Source organism: Myotis daubentonii, chromosome 16 (assembly GCF_963259705.1).
Source record: "Myotis daubentonii chromosome 16, mMyoDau2.1, whole genome shotgun sequence".
Classification (NCBI taxonomy): domain Eukaryota; kingdom Metazoa; phylum Chordata; class Mammalia; order Chiroptera; family Vespertilionidae; genus Myotis; species Myotis daubentonii.
The window spans coordinates 12880260-12908235 of NC_081855.1; the positions used below are offsets into that span (position 1 = coordinate 12880260).

The 27976-nt window shown below is 46.3% G+C and overlaps 1 protein-coding gene and 1 long non-coding RNA gene across 5 annotated transcripts in view; one reads left to right on the plus strand and one right to left on the minus strand.

Annotated features, from left to right (window-relative positions):
- ARHGAP44 (Rho GTPase activating protein 44) overlaps window positions 1-27976 on the minus strand; it is a 188658-nt gene that overhangs the window by 85200 nt on the left and 75482 nt on the right. For all 4 annotated transcript variants that reach the window (XM_059668580.1, XM_059668579.1, XM_059668578.1 and 1 more), the window contains exons 2-3: window positions 10006-10045; window positions 9530-9634 (exon numbers count right to left, since the gene is read on the minus strand). In XM_059668580.1, the coding sequence (XP_059524563.1) occupies window positions 9530-9634; window positions 10006-10045 (145 nt within the window). The remainder of the gene's footprint in view (window positions 1-9529; window positions 9635-10005; window positions 10046-27976) is intronic.
- Window positions 1274-27010, plus strand: LOC132217991 (uncharacterized). The gene is made up of 3 exons (XR_009449070.1): window positions 1274-1396; window positions 5256-5339; window positions 26860-27010. It is a non-coding gene; the product is annotated as an uncharacterized LOC132217991 (long non-coding RNA).

Genomic DNA, 27976 nt, shown 5'->3' on the forward strand with positions numbered 1-27976 from the left:
TTTCAAACAGGCTGGATCCGGCCCGCAGACTGTAGTTTGCCCACGGCTGCTCTAAGGGCATCTGAGGACAACTGGAGGGCTTAAGAAGAGTATGGTCCAGCCTGGCTGGTATGGCTCAGTGGTTGAGCGTTCACCTATGAACCAGGTCACGGTTCGATTCCCAGTCAGGGCACATGCCCAGGTTGCGGGCTTGATCCCCAGTTGGGGGTGTGCAGGAGGCAGCTGATCAATGATTCTCTTTCATCACTGTTTCTATCTCTCTCTCCCTCTCCCTTCCTCTCTCTTTAAAATCAATAAACATTTTTTTTTTTTTTTTTAAAGAAGAACATGGTTGGATTAAAATAACCCCAATCCTGAGACAGACAACTCTGCAATGGTTTGAGAGCGCAATCAACTTGGAGATAGGTTCTGGGGGCTCCATCCACTAGAAGTTAGGAATCTGGTTTGAACAGCTCCAGACCTCCACCCTCTGCGGCACCTCCAGGGAGGGAGGTTGACTCCCAGGAGTGACATGGAAGTTCATGTGGCTCCTGAGATAACGCAGGTGGAGAGAGCCTTGGCACCTGTGTGGATAAGGCCTTCGTTGGGTCTAAAATATACCCTCCCTGCCTTAGATAGGTCCACTCCACTAAAGCCAGATGCCTTTTACTCAAGGGATAAACTTACTGCCCCATCATTTCAAAGAAAATGGAACATTCTTCTTGCAAAAAACTAGACCAGGCAACTCAGTAATAATACATCCAAATTAAAGCACCACTTTCTGACTGTCCTACAAAGCTATTAGGTACAAGTTTCCAGTGACTTAATTAAAGAAGGCACAGGAAAGAGTATCTTAGGAGAGCATCTATCCCCGGCTCACCTATTAAAAAAGGTTATTTAAAGCAAATCTTAGAAAAATGTCTGAAGCAGTTTAAAGAAAAAGAACTGAGCAGCTATACTTGTTATGCTCACAGAGAGAACATGGCACTTAAGGTACTGCTTCTTTATCGGGGTCATTCTGTGCCCCCTGGGGCACCTGGCAATGTCTGCAGACTGTTCTGGTTGTCACAATGTGGGGAACATTACGGGCATCTGGTGGGTAGAGGCCAGGGCTGCTGCTGAGCATCCTACAACGCACGGGAGTCTCCCAAAATAATGAATTACTCAGCCCCCAACACGATGAGTGCGGAGGCGGAGAAACCTGGCGCAAGGAAAGGTCTTCCATCTGCAAGTTCCTAAAATATCCTAGTAACCAACCCGTGAGGATGCGCCTCCCTGGGTCAGGCAGCACACGCGTGGCACTGTGAGCTCACACAGGAAGGCCGTTCTGGATTGTGCGAGCAACCAGAGTCCCACGACCCTCCTGCAGGGCAGGGCCACGGCTCTTCCGATCCTTCAGAATCTGACAAGGAGCAAGGTAAGGGAGGGTCTCGCCTGTAACAAATGAAAGGGAACTGCTAATAGCCAGGGAGTTGCATCTTTTGGAGAAATGTATCTCCGCTGGTGATTACAGCAGACCAACAACAGAACAAGAACAGCCAGAGAGACCACTGGCGGATCAGTCCTAGAGGGAGGAGAGGGAGGGACAGCCGAGTGCCTGTCTTCCAACGTTCACACTGGAAACCAGCTGGAAGTGCAGGAGCGGAGGGGCCTCCTCTGAGCCAGGGGCCACATTCTTTCCCCGGTCATTTCTAGTCACTTTACACCCTCACTAATGATTCGCAGATCCTCTCAGGGGGCAAAGAGTGCAAAATACCACAAAATGAGAAGTTATTCTTGCTTCAATTGCCCCTTAATTCTTAACATTTTAATAACGAGAATAACTTTTTCTTGTTCACTATTAAATGTCAGCCTCCTAGATACCCAATGCCTTGCTTTCTTGAAATAATAAATATTATTTCAGGTCATTTCCTATCATGACATATACAGCTACTTTGTTCTGGTTTTAAAAAATATTTTTTATTGATTTCTAGAGAGAGAGGAAGGAAGAGGGAGAGAGAAAGAGAAACATCAATGTGAGAATGTAACATCAATCACTGCCTCCTGCACACCCCCTACTGGGGATTGAGGCCGGGCATGTGCCCTGATGGAATCGAACCAGCGACCTTTCAGTGCATGGGATGACGCCCAACCAACTGAGCCACACCGGCCAGGGCTACCTTGTTCTTTTTTGTTTAAATGACTACATAGCTCATCGACTGAAGATGATGAAATTCACTGCAGTTCTCTACTGATGGTGGGACTCTCACAAACCAGGGCCTGTGCTGTGGCCTGGGGGTCTCGCATGAGGAAGACTTCACTCTAGCAGAGACGTTAAGGAGAAAGAGTGCGTGGATTCCAAGGGCAGGAGTGGGAGGCTCACTGGGTAAAGCCTCAGTGGAAATTAATGAAGAGTTTTTATTTGTGTAGATGCTTTAAGAATAAAAACATTAGAAGAAATCCACAAAAAGAAAAGAGGAAGAAAAAGATGGATTAATGAGAATATGCAAAGGCAGTAGAACAGAAGTCAATAGAGTGCAACTCACAACAGACTACAAATTATTTCATTTTCTAAAGAAATCATTTGAGACGAAGAAAAAATTGAGGGCTCAGTAGATGCCAGGCACTGTGCTGATCTTATTGAACCTATGACTGCCTACAACTGAGGTATTATTGCTTCTCTCCCCACACTATGCTCACCTCTACCCACTTCACATGTAAGGATACTGAGTCTTACTCATAGGTACAGAGAACTGATGGGTGCCAGAGCGGGGCAGGAGGTTGGGGGATGGGTAAAAGAGGTGACAGATTAAGAAGGACAAATTGGTAGTTACAGAACAGCCACAGAGAGGTAAGGTCCAGCCTAGGGAATACAGTCAATAACATTGTAATAACTGTGTATGGTGCCAGCGGGACTGGACTTATTGGGGGATCACTTAGTAAATTAGACATGTGTAACCACTATGCTGCACACCTGAAACTAATATAAAACAATACTAAGTATCAACTATAATTGAAAAATAAAAATAAATGAATAAAATTCATTTTAGTCTTAGAAGGATTTCACTGCCCACAGATCTAGAAAAGTTGCCACAGTATTTCCTCCACCGACAAGGATCAAGGCTGAGAGCCACCTGAGTGTTAGTGCCCATGTAAAAAGACCCAACTTAGCAAACTTCATCCTGGCCAGGGATTTGCAGGTCAAAAAGAGGCTATTTAATAAACTCTTCCCTGATGTAGAGTGCTGGGAAACCTTAAGAATCAGGGGAAGGAAAGACAGAATGCTCTGGGGTTTAGAAATAGTTGCTCTGACTTGTCTGCGATGACTGTTGTCTCTAAAATTATCTTGGGCATAAGCAACACCGCTTAAAGGATGACTCGGACAAACAGTCAATTCTGATATCTATTCCCCAAACACACACAACTCCACATCCCCCATCTCTGGACACCTCTGTCTACTAATTCTAAGGCCAACCAGTTCCTCTGTAGTTCCCGCCCCCGAGATGCAGCCCGGACTTGCTGCTCAGTGGTTCTCAGTGGTCATTCTGGCCTAACAGTGAAGCCAGAATAACAGCGGCAGGCTGTATTTCTTCATACTTATTCACATTATGCATTGTGCTAGGCATTTACATGCATCACCTCACTGAATTCTCGAACACCCTACTGGGTAGGGATTCATTATTGTCATCACCACTTTCCAACTGAAGGAATCAAGGCATAAAGAGGTAACTGACTCCCCAAGGTCAGGCATAATTAGGAGGCAGTAGAGCTGAGTTTCACCCTGGGATAGTAAGGTCCCAGAGCTTAAGTTCAGAACCATCATGTTAAACTGCTTCTGTGTGGAACAGGAAGGATCCAAGCTGGCTTGCTGGTGTGTTAGGCATGTTCCACGCCCAAAATACTCATGGGCCATCCATTCATGACACAATCTATTTTTAGCATTGCCTGGCCTGTGGCAGGCTTTGTTCCAGGCATTACGAATACAGTCGTGTCCTAGCTGGTTTGGCTCAGTGGATAGAGCATCAGCCTGCGGACTAAAGGGTCCCAGGTTCGATTCCAGTCAAGGGCACATGCCTGGGTTTGCAGGCTCAATCCCCAGTGTAGGGTGTGCAGGAGGCAGCCGATCAGTGATTCTCTCTCATCATTAAAGTTTCTATCTCTCCCTATTCATTCTTCTCTGAAATCAATAAAAATACTTTTAAAAAAGAAAGAAAGAATATAGCCATGACAGAGAGACGAGATCCCTGCTCCCACGGAGCTCACATATCAGTGATGGGAACAGACACATGAGCAAATAAATGATCACAATGATTCCAGAGAATAAAAGTGCTATGAAGACAATAAAATAGGGTGCTGTGATTGGAGGATGGAGGAAGCAAACACATTAGATGGTAGTGGAAAGAATGGAACAATGCGTTGCTGGCCTAAAATATTGGGTAAGACTATTCCATGTGGAGGGTAGAGCAAGTGCAAAGGCCCCAAGGATATGAGCTGAGCATGTTCAGTAACAGATCAGTGCAGCTGGAGAATGACGACTGAGGGGAGGGGAGCAAGGACTGAACTCCAAGATGCAGGGTCCCAGGGCCGAGGTAAGGAGCTGGATTTTATTCTACAACGGGAATCCTTTGTGGGATTTAAGCAGGAGAGTGGCATCAACTGGTTCCCATTTTAGACACTCAGGGTGTAGAGAATGTATTATGAAGGGGTTGGGGTCAGAGTGGGGAGCAGAACGGCTGCTAGGAACCGCTATGTCAGGCAAGAGACGACAACTGCATGGACTAGTGTGGCCAACACTGGAGCCAACCCAAGTGCTCTGGGGGAGGAGCCAGCAGGACTTGGTGAAGGACCAGCTGTGTGGGGTATGGAAAGGGAGGAAAGACTAAGGGATGATGTCTGGGATCTGGATTTGAGCAGGCAGGTGGATTTACTATATACTGTTCTCGACCTGTTTTTCTTTGCCAGGTATTCCTCCTGTTAGAGTTTAAAATTCTGTAGTTCACGGGGTTCTTGATCCAAGGACCATGTGTCTGCTCGTCCTGTATTTTCTCCCTAGGTGATCTTACCAGGTGTCATGGACTCAACAGTCACTCAAGCCAGGGCCCCTGAAACCCTCTCCATTCCTCATCCCCCACATCCACTCAGGGCCAAGTCCTCCATACTCTACGTCCAATATTCACCCAATATCCTCCTCACGGTCCCCCTGCATCTCCCCTAATCTACTCCCACGTGTGTACCTGCCCCTTACTTCCAGCACAGCCTCTGCCCCATTAATGCATTCTTCACACAATCACCAACAGATTTGACCATGCTACTCCTGACTTCAACACTGGCTTCTCGCGGCTCCCAGGGATGAAGTCCAAACCCTCAGCACGGCGCACAAGGTTAGATCGGGCCTGCAGTCCAACCTCGCCCCCCTCTCCTTGTCACTGTCCACACTCTAGTCACTCTGCCACCTTCTCGCTTCTCTTTTAAAATGCCTTGTGTCTCTGAGAACTCCACATGTCGCCCCCTGCCGAGGGGCCTGTTTACACCTTCAGTGCTGCTATCCTCTGCTTGTCCCTAAAGGCCACCTCCTCATGGAAACCTTCTATTTAATTCCTAGCAACTATTCTAAGCACTAAGACATGGTGGTCATAACTGATGAACTCTGTGATGCCCGCTTCCCTCCAGACTGAGCTGGCCGAGGGCAGGGGTCCTGCTGAGTGCTCGGAACTTGGCATATCTGCCACCTTACATGCCAGACTCAGTACTTTCTAAGCATTTGTTGAGTAAGGTGGGGAAATACTTCACATGCTAACGGTGTACGTGTTGGATGTGATTTCCCTATGGGAGATGCAAGGACGGTGATCGAAAACAAACACTTCCACTACACTGAGAGTCTTAACAATCTATGAATCAACCAGCTATTAGCCTGAACTAGAGAAGGCAAGATGGAAACCAAATTCATATCCTTTCCAGTCCCTGCCCCCTGCCCTGCCCCCCACGTAAGGAATCCAGGTTAAGTCAGTGCCCAGCAGAGAATACTATTCTGCTCATCAAGTCAGTGGCAACAGGACCCACCTTGCTGTCCCCGCCACCCCCCATGTGGCAGCCAGCCCCAGCTTTCAGGCCAGACCTGTGAAGGTGCATGATGAAAGTTTCAGTGCTGGAAACTGAAATGAACTGCTAAAGAGGTAATAAGCTGGTTAAAAGAGAAATGGAGAAAAATAACAACTTACATGTGCTCAACTGAAGCGCAGAATACTGTCTATATAACCTCAACGTCCCTTCCGACCCTGAGATTCTAGGACTCCACGCACTCACTTCAACAGCCACATGCCCTATGGCAACATCCATCCTGGGGCCCTCTCTTAACACCATGCCCATGGGTGTCTGTTCATCTGTCCCCACCACCGCTTTTCCTGGTGTCTGCTCTCTCCTCTCTCTCTCCTCTCTCTCTCTCTCTCTCTCTTTTCTTTTCTTAGTGTTTCCTTCTTTTTTGCTTTTCCCCCACTTTAGTTTTATTTATTTGTTTTTATTAAATTTATTGGGATGACACTGGTTAATAAGGTTTCAAGTGTACATTTCTGTGACACATGATCTGTATATCGCATTGTGTGCCCACCACCCAAAGTCAAATCATCTCCCCTCAATCAAATATCTGGCCCCTTTACCTTTTACTACTCCCCATCCCCACCCTCCGGTAACACCATACAATTGTCTGTATCTATCAGTTCCTCTCCTTTCTCTCTTCACCCATTCCCTAGATCTTGACCCATCTCCTTACCTAATAATCACAAAGAACTAGGCATATATTTCAGTATTTGAGGCAATTAATAAGTCCTGTTCCCCATTAAATCTCTTGAAGTGCTACTTCAGAAAAAAACTGAAAAATGTAGTCTCGGAAATATTTTCTTACAAGTCTGTGACTGTTAGATATTTTCAGTAGCTCTTTGGCTTTCTTTTCAGCCAGATCACTTGCCTTATAGGAGGATAAGAAAAGGAATCCCTGATGGAATTAAGCACTTGAAATCTGTGTAGTGAAAGCACTGGTGTGTACATGCCTGAGCACCTATTTCCACCAGCCTTCTTCAGGTCAGCCTCATTTATAGGTTAATCTCTGCCCACCCCAGGTGTAGCCCTCAGGGCCTGGCCACACTGCAGACCTGGCTTCCTGCCAACAAGCCTTGGCGGGTGTCCTAGCAGGTGAATCATGGACAGTCATGGCAAACCCATCTCTGTCACATATTCGCCTCTCGCCTCCCTTGCAGCTAGGTAGGGAGACATGAAAGAAAACGTTCTGGGCAGGACATTTTTCTCCCGGATAAGAACCCTCCCACCACCCTCACACTTCCTGCTTTCCATGTGGTTCCGTGTAGACCTAACATCTGGTGCTGATGAACAAACCTGGGACCAGCTACTTCCAACAAGTTAAGCGAGACATGAAGTGCCTTTGTGCTGCCGTCAGCCACTCACGATTAATCCCTGTATTAATTAACTATGTTTTCTATTTTTTCCATTCTGAGGCTTTGGCATCTGGGGCATGGCTAATCTTGGAAGGACTGCCCCTCCCAGGGTTAGCCAATTCCTATGGACAGTAACTAACTCTCCCAAGAATGTGCCTTTCAAACCCAAGCCAACCAATGGGAAGCCCCGACCACGTCCTTTAAGGGGGTCTCACACTCTGGGCCACCACCCACCTGCCCCAATCCCCCAGCTTCCAGACAACTAAGGGCAGCCACTGTGTCCCCCAGCCGCTGAAAGCATTCAAACTAGCCAACCCGAGTCTGCTCAGCTGCCTCATCTGCTTCTTCCCCTGGAAGCTACAACAAGGCGCTGGCCCACGTTTCTCTCCCTCTGCGTCCTGACTGACCCTGGTGCTTCTCCGTGCGGCCCTGAGTGGCTGGATGCCCCTCTTCTGGGGAAATGTAAGTCGCAAACTATCTCCTCATGCCAATCATCCCCAACCCGTTGGCCTTGCCATATCTCAACTTTTCTATTAATACACTATATTTTAGAACCCTCAGGGAGCCAAATGCCTCCTAACGGAGATGATTTGCAAAACCCTCAATCCAATTAAAACTCTACAAACCTAGGTAACGTTACCTTATCCCGGACCAATAATGCTAGTAGCAATCAACAGCAAGGCCAGTTTCAAGCCTCAGGAGGCAACTCATGATACCAAGACACACTGGGCTGCAGATGCACGATTTTAAGAACAGTGCTCCTTGGAACAAAATAAAGGAGGTGGGCGATAGGCAGGCCTGGCTGCCGGCTCCCACCCAGAATGGCTCCTGAGACTCACTTTGAGGTTTCTTTGGTTAAAGGGTTTCATGTCCAAAGCAATGTTGCAAACTCTCCCTTTGACTGTCCAGGTTCCCCTTGCTGAAATCCCTGATAGACATTTTTCAAAGCTGCGAACATTTTATTTCTACCACAGGTGAGTGATTCCTGCTGGGAATATTAGGAAAGATAGAACCGGGCTGGGAAGAAAATGGAATGATTGACAGCATGTGGAATGGGTCCCGTCCTGCAGCATGAGATGGATGAAGGGTCAGGCAGGCGCACTCCACGGCAACCAATAGAAATGAGGCCGACACAGGTGTGTGTGCAGGCGTGCTCTGGGGGACCAGCAGGAAATGAAAAGCGAACAGTAACTCCAGGTCAGAAAAAACTCAAACAGCCCTCGCCGGCGTGGTCCAGTTGATTGGAGGGTTGTCTACACACCAGAAGGTTGTGGGTCTGATTCCCTGTCAGGGCACATACCCAGGTTTCTGGTTTGATCCCTTGTCAGGGTGTACAGGATGCAGCCAATCAATGTTTCTCTCTGTTAAACGCCCCTCCCCCCCTAAAATCAATTGAAAAATAACCCAATGAGGATTAAAAAAATAATAAAAAACTTTGCCACTAAACATGTTGATTGTAAATTTAAGGAAGGAAAGATCAACCTCCTAGTTTGCACATCCCATCTAAGGATACATGTTACTCTGGTGGAGATTAGGAGGCGGGGGTCTCGGAAGTGAAGTGAGTCTGCACCGACAGTCTACACTAGGACTATCCACTGGGGTCACACGATGCAGCGCCTTATTACTAATGAGGGCTGTCACAGACATAGAGTGCTTTCATTTAGCATGCTCTTTATTGTTTCCTTAGAGCAAAAACTGTTTTCCAGGCCTTTATAGGTCACTGTAACCTCCAAAAACAATATAACTTTTCCCATGAGGCCTTAAGACACTATTGAGGCCGTGGAATCTGTGAATGAGCTGCAGCAGGGCTAAGAGCAAGGGTAAAGCCCCCTAAAGTGGGATCTCAAGCCGCCCGGCTGCCCAGATGGAGAGGACACGGGGAGAAACTTGCAACCTTGCCTGATGCGGGCAGAGGATGCTCCAGACGGGGTTCAAGGGCAGGGAGGGGCCGTCACACAGGGAGCTATCCCGGAGGTCGATTCTCAGACACAGAAGTGACTGTATCAACAGCAATAGGAAACACAGCTCTAAGAATGGGACCCTGTCATCAAAGGGAGCCCTGTCATCAGAGGGACCCCCGTCCTCAGCAGCAAATCTGAACCTGCCGGGGCTGGGAGGGCACTTACGGAGCGCTTGTCGGCCTCGGCGCCTTGCTGGCCCTGGAGACAGGCGGTGAGCTTCTTGTGCGTGCTGTGGGAAACTTGCTTCACCAGCTCCAGGCGCTTCTCCACCTGCGCACAGAGCGGGGGGGACGTCACTGGGTGCGGGCAGGTCAGGAGGGGTCCTAGGTCTGGACATCAGGGAAGCGTCTGCCGTGTGCTTCTGCAGAGAGGGGACTGCCAGGAGACATCCCGTTCCGCAGGACTGGAAGGGGCCCGGTCTCAGACTATGGGGCCACTGCTAACCGCACAAGGAAACGACTCTAAATGTCTCCTAAAAATCTTACCCAAACTGGTATTCAGAATGCCAGGGACTGTTGCAAATGATAGAGTGTGTCTCCACAGACCTGCGTGGGAGCGCTGACGCTGACACGGCACTGGGGATGGCCTGGTCTAACAGGGAGCACAGCCTCGGTGCCCATCAGCTGAGCCGGCAGCCTTACCTGAAGGAGGTCTTCACTCAGAACTTCAGTCTTTTCTGCCCTAAAGAGAAAAATGAGAAACCTGTCAGCCAAATACACAAACGAGGGGTGTGCTCTCATACTTACTCCCCACTACCTTCTCTTGTGGAGAGATGGGAAAAGCACTGGTGTAACATTAGGAGCAACAATTTCTAAGAGAAAATACAGATGATACTGAAATTGCCCAGCAACGTAACATATTTGCCAACAAGATACTCTGCAGAGTCTCCTGCTACAGACTGCAACCTGTTGAATAAAACAAACACACTTTTTTCCTTCCCAAACCAGTTTTTGAGGAAACAGAATTAAGCAGTGGCCCCATAGCCTGAGACCAGGCCCCTTCCTGTCCTGCGGGATGGACGTCTCCCTGCTATACCTCCAACAAAAGCAACTGTCCACACAGACACAGCACAGAGCCTGGTGACACACGCAATGTCGACACGGGGACCCGGCCTCCAGTGTCGGGCCCCCGGCCAGTGAGGAGCTTGTCTTTGAGATTTTCAGGGACAGGACCTGGACCTGGCTGAATGGTCCAGATCTGTAGGCAACCCCGGCCTCAGGGCCAAGGGAGATGTAAGTCTTTGGAGCACAGCATTCCCGACTCAGCGCCCAGAGATGCTCGGAGGGAAGGCTCAGGCGTGAGTTCTCCACACCCGTGTGCTCTCTCGCTCCTCCCCACACTCACGCTCTCTCTCACAAACACTCACACAAAATGCCAATTCACATGAAAACAAGTCAACACTAAGAGTGCAGAGAGAGACTGAACCTCATCAAAGATTGTAACATACGTATAAAATATTGAAGAAAGAATGACGTATTAAAAAAATCAGTGAGTGACAGGTCTTGTGCTTCTGGAATACGGAGTAATCATATTTCACCTCTTCCTCTCACGAAGTACAAACAAAACCAAGGACATTATATACAAAACAAACATAAGAAAACTGCAGGTGGAGAAAAGGCGGAGTGGCTAGGAATCTCCGGACCCAAGGAATGGGGGATGGGATTTTTTCCTTCTGATGTTCCTAACTTGGAGCTTAGGAGGCTGAGACCTGAAATACCACAACAACCCAACCACAGCCTGGTCTTTGTAACTTTCCTACTGAGTTATTTATAGGCAATAACTGCTCCGCCAAACACTACGGAAAAACCTGTCTTCCTAGCCCACCCACACAAGCAAAGGCTGAGCAGGGTGCAGGAGGAGCCACCCTCACCAGGCACCCATCCCACCTCCCTCCCCACAGCCGGGGTCTCAGTGCCAGAGAAAATAAATATGGAACTGGGACACTGATCCCTGCCGGGCAGAGACAATGGAAGCCACATGGGTAGCCTGGACTCCACCCTCACTTGGTGGTAGCTAAGCATCTCCTCTCCTCCCTGGCAGGTGGAGTCACAGGAGGCCCCGTGGAAAGTCAGGGCTTTCACCACCGCCCAGCGGTAACTAGGCCACCCTCGTCCATGGTGTCAATGAAGGCCAAGTGGGGAGCAATAATGAGGCACCGCTCCCCTCCCAGTCAGAGAGGTATCAGTGAAGGACTATTGGGGAGCCACAATTCCTACTCCCACCCGGCAATAACAATGAGCACACCACTCTTGGGAAAGTGGGGGCAAGAAGGCTGAGTAGAGAACCTTGATTTTGACTCCCACTTGGCAGTAACAAAGAAAAATTCTACCTTCCTCTGCTGGCTCTGAGTAAAGCCAGCTAAAAAGAAAGTTTAAATAAGGTCAAGTGTCTCAAAATACACATGTCCAGGTTTCAATAAAAAATTACTCATTATACCAATAGCCAGAAAAATCTCAAATTGAATTAAAAATGATAATCAATAAATGCTAACATCAGGGATGACAGAAATGTTAGAATTATCTGGTAAAGACTTTAAAGCATTCGGTATATAAATGCTTCAATGAGCAAGTATGAATATGCTTAAAACAAATAAAAATAGAAAGTCTCATAAAAGAAGGTATAAAGAGGAATGAAATGAAAATTTTAGATCTGAAAATTGCAATGATATAAAATGTAAAGACCCAGTGGATGTGTTCAACTGCAGAATAGAGGGGGCAAAGGAAAGAATCAGTGAACTGAAAGGAAGCACAATAAAAAATTTCCTGATCTGAACAACAGAGCAAAAACAGACCAAACCAAGAACTAAATAAAAATAAAGTCTCAGAGACCTGAAGGACTATAACAAAAGATTAAATATTTATGTCATCAGAAAAAGAGAATAAGGGTGGTGGGGGGGAAATGGACACATATGTAATACCCTTTGTAATACTTCAAGCAATTAAAAATAAATAGATAAATAGGAAAAAAAAGAAAAAGAGAATAAAAAAGAGTGCTGAAAAAATATTCGAAGAAATAATGGCTGAAAATTTTGCAAATTTGGTAAAATACATAAACCTACCTACTGAAGATGCTGAGCAATCCCCAAACAGGAGAAACACAAAGAAATTCTCACCAAAACACATAGTCAAACTTGTATAAACTAAGACAAAGGCAATTTTGACACCAGACTGCTTTCCATAGTGGCTGCACCATCTACACTCCCACCAGCAGTGAATGACTGTTCACTTTCTTCCACAGCCTCTCCAGCATTTGTTATTGCTTGTCTTATTTGTAATGGCCACTCAACAGGTGTGAGGTGGTCATCTGATTTTTGACATAGGTGCAAAGGCCATTCAATGAGGAAAAAGATACTTTCTAACAAATTGTGCTGGTACAATTGAATATTCATATGAAAAAATATGGACCTTGACCCACACTTCAAATAACTCATAATGGATCATAGAGTTAAATATAAAACATAAGACTATAAAACTTTTGGAGAAAACATCTTTGACTTTGGGTTAGGCAGTGAGTTCTTAGATATGACATCAAAAGCATGATCCATAAAAGAAAAAATTGATATATTAGACTTCATCAAAATTAAAAGTTTTTTGCTCTGTGAAAGGCAGTATCCTATCTAATAAAGAGGGAATATGCTAATTGACCCTCACGCCATCACAAAGATGGCAATGCCCACAGCCAATAAAAAGGGAATATGCTAATTGACTGCCCCGCCCTCAAAGATGGCTGTGCCCACTGCCACAAGATGGCGACACCCAGTCCCCTCAGCCCCCCAGCCGCCCAGGGCCGGCCCAAAGGACAACCATACGACTGAGCAGCAGGCTGTGTGGGGCGAGCAGGCTGGCAGGGGGTTAGTGAGGGATGATCAAGCAACTGAACAGCAGGCTGCGTGGGACAACCAGGCTGGCGGGGGGGTTGGGGGGGGTAAGTGAGGGACAACCAAACGACTGAACAGCAGGCTACGTGGGGCGACCAGGCTGGCGGGGGGAGGGTGGGCCATGAGAGGCGACCAGGCTGGCGGGGGGGGGGGGGGCAGTTGGGAGTGACCAAGCCAGCGGGGGGCTGGGGGGCCTGTTGGGGGCAACCAGGCTGGCAGGGGGTGGGCAGTTGGGGGCGATCAGGCCAGTGGGAGGGTGCAGTTGGGGGCAACTAGGTCGGCAGGGGGGACAGTTGGGGGCAATTAGGCTGGCAGGGGGGACAGTGACACATGACTAGGCTGGCAGGGGGGTAGTTAGGGCGACCAGGCCAGCACGCAGAGGCATTGAGGGATGATCAGGCCATCGGGGGGGAGGGGGGGGCAGTTAGTGGCGACCAGGCAGGTAGGCAGGTGAGTGATTAGGAGCCAGTGGTCAAGGATTCTGAGAGGGATGTCCGACTGCCGGTTTAGGCCCAATCCCCGGGATCAGGCCTAAACCAGCAGTTGGACATCCCCCAAGAGGTCCCGGATTGGAGAAGGTGCAGGCTGGGCTGAGGGGACCGCCCCCCCCATGCACAAATTTCATGCACCAGGCCTCTAGTTAGAAGATAAAAAGAAAACCCCCAGAAAGAGAAAATACTTGTAGATCACATATATGATAAAAGAATATACAAAACGTGTAAAAAACTCTCAAACTTGACAATAAGGAAATTCTATTAAAATAGGCAAAAAATATGAACAGACACCTTATCAAGGAAGTTATATAGATGGCAAATGAGAACAAGAAAATATATTCAACATCATTATCCAACGAGAAAATGCAAAGTAATACCCAAATAAGATAATACTATTAATACAGAAAAATAACAAAGCAACGACAAGACCCCGGCTGATATCAGGCTCTGGAGAGGATGCAGAGGACTGGAGCTCTCATGCTACTGGGGGTGAGGCAACGAAAACCGGGCCGCCACTGAGGACAAGAGCATGGCAGTTTCTCATGAACTTGATCGTTCACTTGCCCACTTGCTGTATGACGTAACAATCCTACTCTGGAAAAATAAAGATTTATATCTACAAACACACATAAAACCTCATGAAGGTTTGTAGCAACTTTGTTTGTGGTAACAAAAAGCTGGAAATATCCCGAATGCCCTTTAACAGATAAATAGCAATAAATAGGAAGAGACTACCAAGACATACTACAAAAAACACTCCTATGCTTAGTGAGAACAGTCTACCTCGAAAGGTTACATAAACTACTGAATGATTCAATTTAGACGAGATCCTGGAAAAGCAAAACTATACGGATATAAACAGCAGCAGGCGACAGATTCGAGTGGGTAGGGTTTGAGTCCAGTGAATTTTTTAAGGTAATGGATTGTTTCATATCCTGTTTGTGTTGGTGTATGTTAAAACTTACAGACCTATGCAGAAATAAAGTGAAGTTTATTTTATGTAAATTTGAAAAGTAAAAAAACTTCTAGAACTGAGATCCTAGAAAACAATATCATGTGTGTCAAGAAGGGAGAATGATTGGAATAAAGAATTCTAAGCTCCTAATATTGGCGGTTAGAGGGAGTTTAAGTAATAATTTAGATATTGTTAGGCCAAAACATGATAAATGTTTCAAGGGTAGTAATAAAAAGTAGAAATTAGAGTATAGATCTTCCAAACCAATAGAGGCAAAATAATTGAAATAAGAAAACAAAAACATAAAAATCCACAATAAAACTCAGTGAATCAAAACAAAAGGTAAAGATAGTAGTAGGTAAAGCAGTACAGAAGAAGAAGAAAAAAGAAAATAAAAGTAAAATAGTAGTAAAATTCAAATATCTATAATAATAAAAGCATAATATGCTAATTAGACCAGACGTCCTTCTGGACAACCTTGTGGATGACCTGCTGGACGGAGCTGGGGCTGCAAGGGAAGCCTGGGTCCCGGGTGTCTGCTGGTGGCCGGAGGGAAGCCTGGGTCCCAGGGGCCTGCTAGCAGCCAGAGGGAAGCCCAGGTCCCGGGTGCCAGGGAAGCCAGTGCTAGCAGCTGGGGCAAGGAAGGCTTACTCTTGCACAATTTCGTGCATCGGGCCTCTAGTCTATATATACAAAAGCCTCAGCGACCAAACGACCAAACAACCAAACAACCGGTCTACTGGTCGCTATGATGCACACTGACCACCAGGGGGAAGATGCTCAACGCAGGAGCTGCCCCCTGGTGGTCAGTGCACTGCCACAGCGTGAGTATGGCTCAGCTGACTGACGGGCACCAGACTCTGGGTTCACTGCTGGTGAGCACAGCTGTGGTGGCACGAGCCTCTCCCGCCACCGTGACAGCATGTTACCAAGTGGTGGCAGGCGGGGCGGGATGAGCAGGAGTGGCGCCTGGCTGCCAGCTGCTTTGTGCACTACTATATCCCTTGGGGGATGTCCGACTGCGGGTTTCAGCCTGATCCCCTCAGCCTGCAGGGATCAGGCCGAAACCAGCAGTCTGACATCCCCTCAGGTGTCCTGGATTGCGAGAGGGCACAGGCCAGGCTGAGGGACCCCACTGGTGCATGAATCCTCTCGTATCACTAATAAAAATGGACTAAATGTGCCAGTTAAAGCTAAGGATAGCCCTGGCCAGATGGCTCTGCTGTCTGGAGCATTGTCCCATACACCAAAAGGCTGCTGGCTTGATTCCTGGTAAGAGCACATGACTAGGTTTCAGGTTTAAACCAGCTGGAGTGTGTACAGGAGGCAACCAATTGCTGTTTCTCTCTCACATCAATATTTCTCTCTCTCTCAAATCAGTAAAACATATCCTCAAGTGAGAATTTTTAAAAAGCTTAAAAATTTAAAGTCTAGCTCTGCACTAGTTATAAAAACTGTACCTAACCAAAGAATTTGTATGCATTATGCATAACCCATGGACAATGACAATAAGATGGTGAAGGCCTGGGGAAGGGGGTGGGGTGGGCTGCAAGAGGTCAATGGGTGGGGGGAAGGGGACATATATAATACTTTCAACAATAAAGATTAAAAAAAAAGAACTGTACCTAAAACATAAACAATCAGGAATATTAAAAAACAGAAAAAAACACATACCAGGCTATCTCTAATTAATATTATATTAATATTGGCCAAAATAGACTCTGAGGCAAAGAAACAAACCACAAACTAAAAAAGACATGAGAGAGAGGATTACAATATAATGATAGAAAAGTTTAACTCATTGAGAAACTCTGAGAACTTTGAACTTGGGTATATGTGATAAGAATCACAAAATATATAAAAACTGATAGATGTCAGCATTCCTCTTTTAATTAACAAAAAGTGAAGCAAAAAATGTTAGTGAAGTCTTGGCTGGTGTGGCTCAATGGTTGGAGGGTCACCCTATATACTGAAAGGTTGCAGGTTTGATTCCAGTTCAGGGCACATACCTAGGTTTCAGGTTCAATCCCCGGTCGGGGCATGAATGGAAAGGTAACCTATCGATGTTTCTCCCTTTTTTCTTCCCTCCCTCCCTCCCTGCCCCCGTCTAAAATAAATGAGCATGTCCTCAGGTGAGGATTTTAAAAAATTCTTTAAAGAAAATAAAGTGAGTAAAGATATAGAGGATTTGAAAGCACCAGTTAACAGGATTTTTTTGATAGACATACATGAGAACCTGAATCTAATCATGAGAGAATATAAATTCTTCTCATTCATGCAAGAATCCATTTTCAAAAATTAACCACTTATTAGCCTACTAGAGGCCCGAAGCACAAAATGTATGCACGGGTAGGGTCCCTAGGCCTGGCCGGTGATCAGAGTTGATTGGGGCCTTCTGGCTGCCAGCTGCCGGCTGGAGACTTCCTTCATTCGATGCCACCCCCTGGTGGTCAGCACACATCATAGCGAGCGATTGAACTCCCAATCTCCTAGTCGAACTCCTGAGGGGACACTTTGCATATTAGCTTTTATATATATACATATATATATATATATATATATATATATAGAGAGAGAGAGAGAGAGAGAGAGAGAGAGAGAGAGAGAGAGAGAGAGAGAGACTAGAGACCCAGTGCACGAAATTCATGCACTGGGGGGGTGTGGGTCCCTCAGCCCAGCCAGCCCCCTCTACAGTCCGGGAGCCCTCAGGGGATGTCCTACTGACGGTTTAGGCCCGCTCCCCAGGGCGCGGAGGCTCGGAGCAGGTGCCGCGTGTGTGTGTGTGTGTGTGTGTGTGTGTGTGTGTCCGTGTCCACTGGAGGCCTGCCCCCAGCCGTGTCAGAGGCTCGGAGCAGGCGCCCCTCTGTGTTGATCTCTCAGGCTCCAGGCCGCACCTGCGTGTTGTTCTCTCAGGCTTGGGGTCGTACCCGGCCCCTCCTCCTGAGCTGGTCGTGACCTTTACGGAGTCCCGACCTCATTTGCATATTACTTCTTTAAGAAATATATATATATTTATATATGTATACATATACATATATATATATATACACACAGAGAGAGAGAGAGAGAGAGAGAGCGACAGCGAGAGAGATTTGGTGAGACAAGTCTGTCACACATTCTCTTAGCTATCTAATGCTGTGTAACAAATTACCCCAAACATTAGTAGCTTAAAACAATGAACATTTATTACCACACTAGAGGCCCAATGCATGAAATTCATGCAAGAGGCTTGGCCCCTAGTGCCACAGCAATTTTCTCTGCGTCAGCCCCCGCCCAACGCGGCCTGGATCCCCGCCTGCCTTGGCCCTCGCAGCTCCGGCTTCATCCAGACGGTCGTCCGGAAGGACCTCCAACTGAATTAGCATATTATGCTTTTATTATATAGGGTAAAGCACATTTTAAGGAACGTCAAATGACAGATGACACAGAAATGATTTCCTCTTAACTACAATTTAGGCTGAAATCAATAATAAAAAAGTTAAAGTTAAAAAGAATTATGAAGTTTAGGCCATGGCCAGGTGGCTCAGTTGGTTGGAGCATCATCCCATACACCAAAAGGTTCGAATCCTGGTCAGGGCACATACCTAGGCAATCTGTCTCTATATATATATATCTATATCTCTTTATCTAAAAATCAATTTTAAAAAAACATACCCTTGGGTGAGAATTAAAAAAAAATTACAAACTGAAAACATTTTAAATTGCACAAAGGTCAAAAATAATCATGTAGAAATTTAAAATACTTAGAATTGAAAAACAATGAAAATACTTGCATATCAAAGTTGTCAGATAACAAAGTGATACTTAAAAATACAGAAGCCTAAAATGCTTATATTGGAAAAGGAGACTGAAAATACTTAGAATAAGTATAAGCAGAATAAAATTAAAGAAATGAGAAGAAAATTTAAAAAGGGAAGAGATTAGTAAAATACAAAAAAAAATCATACAATAGAATCAACAAAGTCAAAGTTAATTCTTTGAAAAGACTAACAAAGTGGCAAACCTCTATAAGATTTATTAAGGGAAAAAATGAGAAAAGAAATAGATAAACAATAGGAATAAAAGTGGAATATAACCAATGTTGTGCAGAAATTAAAAAGATAAATAAAAGTTATAAACTTTATTTGAAAACTCAGACAAAATGGCCAAGCAGCTAGAAAAATAAAGCAAGCAAAAACTGACTCAAGAATAAATAGGAAGTCTAAATAGTCCTATAAACATTAAAGAAATTAAACTAGTAATTAAACATCTTTCCACAAAGAAAACAGAAGTACAAGATGTTTTCAAATTTCCAAGAAATGTTTCTTTCCAAACATTTCCAAACATTATACAAACTCCCAAAAAGAATGCAAAAAAAAAAGCAACACACTACAACTCATTCTAAGAGACAAGTATAACTAGATACTGAAACTAGACAAGGAAAATTATAAATCAGTCTTACATAAAAACAATGATACAAACATCCCAAACAAAATAAATTAGCACACTATGAACAAGTTAGATTAACTGTTGGAATGCAAGGGTGATTTCACTTTAGAAATCTGCAAGTACAATTCATCACATTGGCAGATTAAAGGCAAAATCATAACTATCTCAAAAAAATACAGACAAAATATTTAATAAAATGCAATGTTTGCTCATGAGAAAAAATAAAATAAGTAGAAACCTTATATTGATTTTTTAAATACCTATAAAAGCTATTCATAACAGAAACATATTAAAAATATCCCCTTTATAATTAAGATTAAGACAACAATGCCTACTATTGCTGTCTATCCAGACTGTTAAGCATCTTCAATAAAAGATATAAAAAACAAAAAGGAAGAACCAAAACTGACATAATCTATAAATTATTAAAAACAATTAAAGTTGCCCTGGCTGGTGTGGTTCAGTAGATAGAGTGTTGGCCTGTGGACTGAAGGCTCCCGGGTTCGAGTTCTGGTCAGGGCACATGCCTGGGATGCTGGCTCGATTCCCATGGTGGGGCATACAGGAGACAACCCACTGATGACTCTCTCATCATTGATATTTCTCTCTCTCTCTCTCTCTCTCTCTCTCTCTCTCTCTCTCTCTCTCTCTCTCTCCTTTCCTCTCTGAAATAAATAAAAATATATTTAAAACAAAAACAAAACAATGAAAGTTTAGAAAAGTAGCTGGATATATGATCAATATAACAAAATCAATATAACCAGCATATACTCAGAAAACCTAATTTTAAAAGACCATTTAACACAGAAAAGACACTTGGCATAAATTTAATAAAACGGGTAATATCTTTATGGAGAAATCTTTTTTAATCAGTTAAAGACATTAACCAATATAAATTGAGAGAGATATTATATTTTTGGATTAGAAGAATCAATTTTGTAAAGATATAAGTTCTCTTCTTCAAAGGCAACTTCAATAAAAAATACTAATGAGGTGTTTTTTTAAAAAATGAAGTTAAGAGTCTGCACCCAAATTTTATACAAATATGCAAAGACTGAAGAAAAAAAAAAAACAAGACTAGGGAGCTTTATTACCAGATACTGAAACTTATTAAGTTAGAGTAATTAAGACAATATTATATCAATGTTCACATTGAAAACTGAAATAGAAAACAGTACCCAGAAATAGACCCACACAAATGAAGACAAGTTGTAACTGTAGTTAAATAGTTATTAATAGTTATTCATAATAGTTATTAATAAGGAAGCAAAGGGAATCGGATATTGTTGAACCTAAAGGGCTGGGGCAGTGGTTCTCAACCTTCCTAATGCCGTGACCCTTTAATATAGTTCTTCATGTTGTGGTGACCCCCAACCATAAAATTATTTTTGTTGCTACTTCATAACTGTAATTTTGCTACTGTTATGAATTGTAATGTAAGTATCTGATATGCAGGATGTATTTAAACGGGTCGCGACCCACCTGTTGAGAACCGCTGGGCTGGGGAGGTTGAGCTGGTTTGTTTCACCCGGAAGCTCCAGCTTCACACACTCCAGGGGATCACAGCATCGTCCCTCCAAGGGGATAAGGCCCTCCTCTGCCCGCTCTGGCATCTGATTGTGAGGGGGAGGTAAGCGCATGCCCAGCAGGAGTCCAATGGCACGGGGGGAGGTGCTTGACCACAGAGGCCTGCACACCTAGCCTGGGGAAGGAGTCACTGGTCAGGGTGGACCTATCAGAATCCTGTGAAAACTAGGAAACTTGGGAAGTTGATTGGTTATTTTGAAAAAGCTCCTGGGAGAGAGATTAAAAATGGTGGTGAAGTGGATGCTGCACGGACATGCTCCCAGGACAAAACTGGAATTATAACCAAAACTCAGAAAAACTTCCTGAATAATCAACAGAAGACTTGCTGGAGAGGAGCCTGATAAACGAAGACCGAAAGTGGAGACTGCATAGAAACTCGCAGCCAAAATGAGAAGACAAAGAAACAAGCCCCAAATGAAAGAATGAGAGAATTCTCCAGAAGAAAAGATAAATGAAATGAGATAAGATAGTAAAGATGCTCAACAACATGAGAAAAGACATAGGAACTATGAAAACAGAAATGAAGAATGATATAGCACAAATAAAGAACACATTGGATGGAAGGAATACACAGCAGATTAGGGAAAGCTAAGGATCAAATCAGTGAATTAGAAGACAGGGTTGAAAAAAATCACTCAGAGACCCAAAAAGAAAAAACAATTAAAAAACAGGAGGACAGCTTAAGGAAGCTGTGGGACAACATGAAACATAACAATCCTATCTAATAAAAGAGAAAAATGGTAATTGGCGTACGACGATACCCTTTTCATTGGCTAATCAGGGCTATATGCAAATTAACTGCCAACTATGATTGGCAGTTAACTGCCAACTATGATTGACAATTAACTGCCAACTATGATTGGCAGTTAACTGCCAACAAGATGGCGGTTAATTTGCATATGTAGGCACAATGCAGGGAGGCGAAAGGGAAAGCAGGAAGAAGCCCCCTGCCACTGACAGTGATCAGAAACCCAGGGGGGAGCTAAGAGCTGGGGGGCAGGGCAAAGGCGGCCCTGGGGCCGCCTTTGCCCTGCCCCCCAGCCATGATCAGAGAATCAGGCGCCTTTGCCGCCCTGGCCAGTGATAGCAGGAAGTAGGGGTGGAGCCAGCGATGGGAGCTGGGCACGGTCGAAGCTGGCAGCCCCGGGAGCTAGGGGTCCCTTGCCTGGGCCTAAAGCGGAGCCCATGATCGCGGGGCCGCTGCAGCTGGGGGTCCCCGCTGCCCGGGCCGGACGCCTCTGCCGGAGGCCTCAGGCCTGGTCAAGGGGCCGATCCGGTGATTGGTGATCGGAGGGTGATGAGGGTCAACTCCTCTGGCCGAGGCATCAGGCCTGGGTGGGGGGCGGAGCCGGGGATTGGGGGGATATGATGGTCCCCTTGCCCAGGCCTGAAGCCTGGGTCAGAGGCGTCAGGCTTGGGCGGGGGGTGGAGCAAGCGATCAGAGGGAGATGGGGGTCCCCTGCCCAGGCATGATTCCTGGGCCAGAGGCCTCAGGCCTGGGCGGAGGCCAGAGCCAGTGATCAGGGGGAGATGGGGGTCCCCTGTCCAAGCCTGACACCTCTGGCGGAGGCGTCAGGCCTGGGCAAGGGGCCGATCCTGCGATTGGAGGGTGATGGGGGTCAACGCCTGAGGGCTCCCAGTATGTGAGAGGGGGCAGGCTGGGCTGAGGGACACTCCCCCCCACACACACCCAGTGCACGAATTTCGTGCACCGGGCCCCTAGTCTTACCTAATAATAGACAAACATGGTAATTGACCATACCTTCGCTACGCCTCCCATTGGCTAATCAGCGAGATATGCAAATTAACCGCCAACAATGATGGCGGCCGGCAGCCACAGAGCTGGAGTGAGCAGGAGGCTTGCTTGCTCCAGTAATGGAGGAAGCCAAGGTTCCTCACCTGCCGCGGCCTGCTCTAAGCTACACTCAAAGCAACAAAGTTTCAATTATAGAAGGTAAATAAACCCCAGATACCTGTTTTCAGCCGGCCCTGGCCATGGACCTGGAGCCTTGGGTTGCCCCTGGCGATGGAGGAAGCCAAGCCCTGGCCGGCTCTGAGCTCCATTCCAGGTTACAAAGTTTCAATTATAGAAGGTAAATAAATCCCAGAAAAAAAAAAGAAAAAGAAAAAAAGGAGAGGCTAGGAGCTTGCGTCGTCGGGGAGGCTTGGCCAGCCTGAAAACAGCCATCAGCCCCTCACCCAGGCTGGCCAAACCTCCATGGGGTGAGGGTCCCCACTAGGGGGGGGGGGCTTGACCAGCCTGCAAACAGCTATCAGCCCCTCACCCAGGCTGGCCAGGCACCCCAGTGGCACCCCATTGGGGAACCCCACCCTGAAGGGCAAACCACCTGGCCCCCACCCATGCACCAGGCCTCTATCCTATATAATAAAAGGGTAATATGCAAACTGACCCTAACAGCAGAAAGACTGGGAATGACAGGTCACTATGACACACACTGACAACCGGGGCAGACGCTCAATGCAGGAGCTGCCCCTGGTGGTCAGTGCACTCCCACAGGAGGAGCTCTGCTCAGCCACAAGCCAGGCTGACGGCTGCCAGTACAGCAGTGGTGGTGGGAGCCTCTCCCGCCTCCTCAGCAGCACTAAGGATGTCTGACTGCAGCTTAGGCCTGCTTCCCGCTGGCAAGTGGACATCCCCCGAGGGCTCCCGGGCTGCCAGAGGGATGTCTGATTGCCAGCTTAGGCCCAATCCCCCCGGAGAGCGGGCCTAAGCCAGCAGGTGGTTATCCCCTGAGGGGTCCCAGACTGCAAGAGGGCACAGGCCAGGCTAAGGGACCACTTCCACACCCCCACCCCCCGCTGAGTGCTCAAATTTTTGTGCACCGGACCTCTAGTCTTACCTAATGTAAATTGACTGTACCTTTGCTATGCTAACCAGCCAATCAGGAGAGGATGCAAATTAACCTAACAAAGATGGTGGTTAATTTGCATACGTAGGCTCCAAGCGGTGGAGCGAAGCCTGACGGCCCTGGGGCCGGCGGAGCAGCAAAAGCCTCATGGCCCCGGGGCCGGCTCAGGCCAGAGCCCAGCCAGAGCAAAGGCCTGGGTGCCGGGTGGCGGAGGAAAACCTGTGCCAGCAGCCAGAGGAAAGGAAGGCCTGTTGCACGAAGAGATTCTAGTATTAGAATAGCAGGTGTGCCAGAAGAGGCAGAAAGAGAGAAAGGAATAGAGAATGTGTTTGAAGAAAAAATGACAGAAGACATCCCTAACCTGGTAAAGGAAAAAGTCACACAAGTCCAAGAGGCACAGAGAACCCCAAGGAAGAACCCAAACAGACCTATGCCCAGACACATCACTATTACCTACAAAGGAGCTCCCAGAAGGCTGACACCTGATTTCTCATCAGAAACTCTACAGGCCAGAAGGGAATGGCATGAAGTACTCAAGGTAATGGAAAGCATGGATCTGAGACCAAGATTACCATATCCAGCAAGACTACCATTCAAAATAGACAGTGAAATAAAGAGCTTCCTGGACAAAAAATGGCTAAAGGAGTACATCACCACCAAACCTGCATTATAAGGAATGCTAAAGGGATCTGACCATTTCAAATGGTGAAGCTACAGAGCAATGGGAACCTCCACAGAGAACAATGTGTCGTTACTTTGCTCATTTGACATTGAAACCAGTATCCGAATGAAATACTATATTTTATCGGAACTATGCTTACTCTGTTTGAGGCGCACTAATATTTTCTACTATATTCACTAAATTAATTTCACTAGCACTAATGGGTTGGAACCTGCATTCAAAAAGCCTAAGAAACTGCAGCACATTTGCCAGAGACACTTACAAAACAGTCATAGCAGCTTTTTAAAATTTTTTTGTAAACAAAACAAAAGACCAAAAAGAAGAGTATAAAAAAAAAACTGGAATATTTCACATAATGACATATCACTCAGTAATAAAAATGAAATGAAATGTACCCAAAACAATATGGGTAAATCTTAGAAGTACAATGTTGAATAGGGGGGACAAACAAAAAAGTCTACTTACTAGTAAATTATACCATTTTCAGAAAGCTCAAAACCAAACACCACTGAAGAACATGGGAAAAGTACAGATGTAGTTAAATAAAAAGAAAGCATTATAAACACAAAATTTCAAGCAGTGATTATCTCTGGGACAGGAAGGGGGATTGACTTTGGGAGGGACATACAGGCAACGTCAACGTCACTGGCAATGTTTTGGCTCTGCATTTGTGTGTAGGTACGTGGCTCTCTTAAGGGAATATATAATCCCGCAGACAAAGGAGTTTGCTCTTCTCTGGGCTCGTGGCTCTCTGAGATCATGTTCCTTTAGCTTTGCTTCTGCCTGAGTTCCCTATCTGGCCATGTGGCTCTGCGGAGCCCACACGCAGTGGACTGATAGATGCAGATGGGAACACGAGCTCAGCTAGCCTGATGCTGGACTGGACACTGCTCCAACATGGAGCGAAAACTCTGGACACTCGCTCTGATTCCAGCTCTGCTGAAGCCACAGCTACACTGCTTCCTCGGCGGGACAAGGGGACATGGGAGCTTGGAAACTCAGGGGTTTAATTCCACAGAAGTAACGCTTTCTACGACATCTCATCCTCCCGTGCGAGGCTCAGAAAATTCCTTTTCTCGGGACATCACAAGAAGTTCACTCCTACCAGCAACCGGTGGGAATAGGGAGCTCTCCCATCTCCCGGCCCCATAACTGGGAGGCATGCAGACATGCAAGTGACTGCCATGAACATATGTACACTCCCAGATTCACAGACTCCTATCAGGAGGCACCACGCCCGCAGGGCCACAGTGGGAAGCACGGGCCAGGCTATCAGGGGCAGAGCGAGTAGGGAAAAGTGGCAATAGCCTTTGTGGTGACTTTCACAGGAAGGGATGCGGGAGCAAGGTACGCAAACTGGGAAGGTGTAGGATGGGACAGTCTGAATAATTATGGCGCACTCTGGGCTCTAAGGATGGTCCCCAATTTCCCAATACCTGGCCCTATAGTGATTTAGGGCAGGGGATAGTGTCCGGCTGCAGGGGCCTGATTGGAGGTGGGTGCAGGTACGGACTCGGGATTGGCTGGTTTGTACACCAAAGGTGGGCTTGCAAGCAAGGTGTTTGCTCTCTCTAGGAATCAATCGGCTGGCCCTCAGAGGGGTGTCCCTCCCAGGTCAGCAAGGCTTTGTGTTGTAGGTACAGACACAGCATCACGAACACAGAAATAAATAAATATATATATACATTGATTTCAGAGGGGAAGGGAGAGAAATAGAGAGATAGAAACATCAATGATGAGAGAGAATCACCGATAGGCTGCCTCCTGCACGGCCCCCATTGGGGACCAAGCCCGGAACCCAAGCATGTGCCCTTGACCAGAATCGAACCTGGGACCCTTCAGTCCGCAGGCCAACGCTCTATCCACTGAGGCAAACCAGCCAGGGCCCCCTTTTTTTAAATGAGAAAATCAGGTTACTGTATATCAACTGTCGTCAACTGGTGGTCCTCGGACCATGGTGGTCTGTGAGGTCCGAAAGGTTGGCGACCGCTGCTGTAAATTGTCATCACCTTCGTATAACGTGCCAAAGGGTAGTCCCTGGGCCTAGAGCCGTGGTCAGCAAACTGCGGCTCGCAAGCCACATGCAGCTCTTTGGCTTGAGTGTGGCTCCTCCTAAGCCTTAGGAGTACCCTAATTAAGTTAATAACAATGTACCTACCTATATAGTTTAAGTTTAAAACATTTGGCTCTCAAAAGAAATTTCAATCGTTGTACTGTTGATATGTGGCTCTGTTGACTAATGAGTTTGCCGACCACTGGCCTAGAGCATCACCATCGGCTCAGAGCTCATCTGAGTAGGAGGCTGTGGGAGTGGGGATCAGCAATCTGTGCTCCATGTAGCCCTCCAGGTGATGCTGATGCATGCTAAGAAACACTGGACAGAATACAATCCGAAACCCCAGCTCCAGAAAATCCCTCTGAGTCAACAAACGTATCTCTTCAAGGCCCTCCCACAGACCCCATCCTTCTACTCCCAGCGATCTAGGCCCCAAGACAAGAGCAGAGGGTTCTACAGGGGCATCTGGAAAAGCTTTGCTTTCCTGATAAAAATAAATAGGACACAGCTCTCAAGCTCCTTCTTGTCTTCCTGTTTTGAATGCAGATATGATGGCAGGTGTGGCAGCAGCCATGCTGCAACCATGAAGGATTGGCCAAGAGAACTGCCGAGACGTCGGACCTGACATCAGTGAGTCATTGATCCAACTCCAGCAACAACATATGACTGGACTTACTTTTGAGAGAAATAAACTCATTCCAAAGCCATTATGAGTGGATGTTCTATTGTTATAGCTAGTTTAATATACGGGAGCAACCGGGACCGGTTTGGCTCAGTGGATAGAGCGTCAGCCTGCGGACTGAAAGGTCCCAGGTTCGATTCCGGTCAGGGGCATGTACCTGGGTTGCGGGCACATCCCCAGTGGGAGATGTGCAGGAGGCGGCTGATCGATGTTTCTCTCTCATCGATGTTTCTAACTCTCTATCTCTCTCCCTTCCTCTCTGTAAAAAATCAATAAAATATATTTTAAAAAAAAATATATATGGGAGCAGAGGAGCTCGTCCTACTACTAATTTCATCCTGAGTAAACGGACAGTTACTTGATATTCCTGAAATACCCTCTAGTTCTTCCGACTGAAACTCACTGGAGCAATTTTAAGTCTTCCCTAAAGTCTTCAGAGGAACTCAGGCTGTGCAGGGACATACCCGGTGGGCACCGGGAGAGGCACGAGAAAGGCTTCCTAGGAGGGGGCTCCGGCAGCTACTGAGGCTGGGCAGGATTTGCCAGGCAGAAGCATGAGAGGAGGTCTGCAATGGCAGAGCAACCCAGCAGCAAAAGGCTATTAAAACAAGAGAATTCGGTTTACAAGAAGAAAATTATCTCTTGGGAATTAAGGGACAGGAGAGAAATGAGGAGAAACAGCAGCAAAGTTATTCTAATGTTTGGACAAATCTGTCTTTTGAGTGCTTTAAGGTACAGACAAAGCTTACATTAAGATGCAAAACACATTATTAACTAGTTTCTTCTGAGACTTCAAGAAGAAAAAGATGCCTTAAAACACAAATTAGATGTTATGAAAAAGAACTATTAGAACATAGGAAAGACTTCTGGAAGTAAATTCTAATAGAAGTGCCAGGGGGCAGGGAAAGAAACAGAATAGAAAATTATTTACAGAGAGGGGAGGGAGGAAGGGGAGGAGGGAGGGGGAGGGGGGAGAGAGAG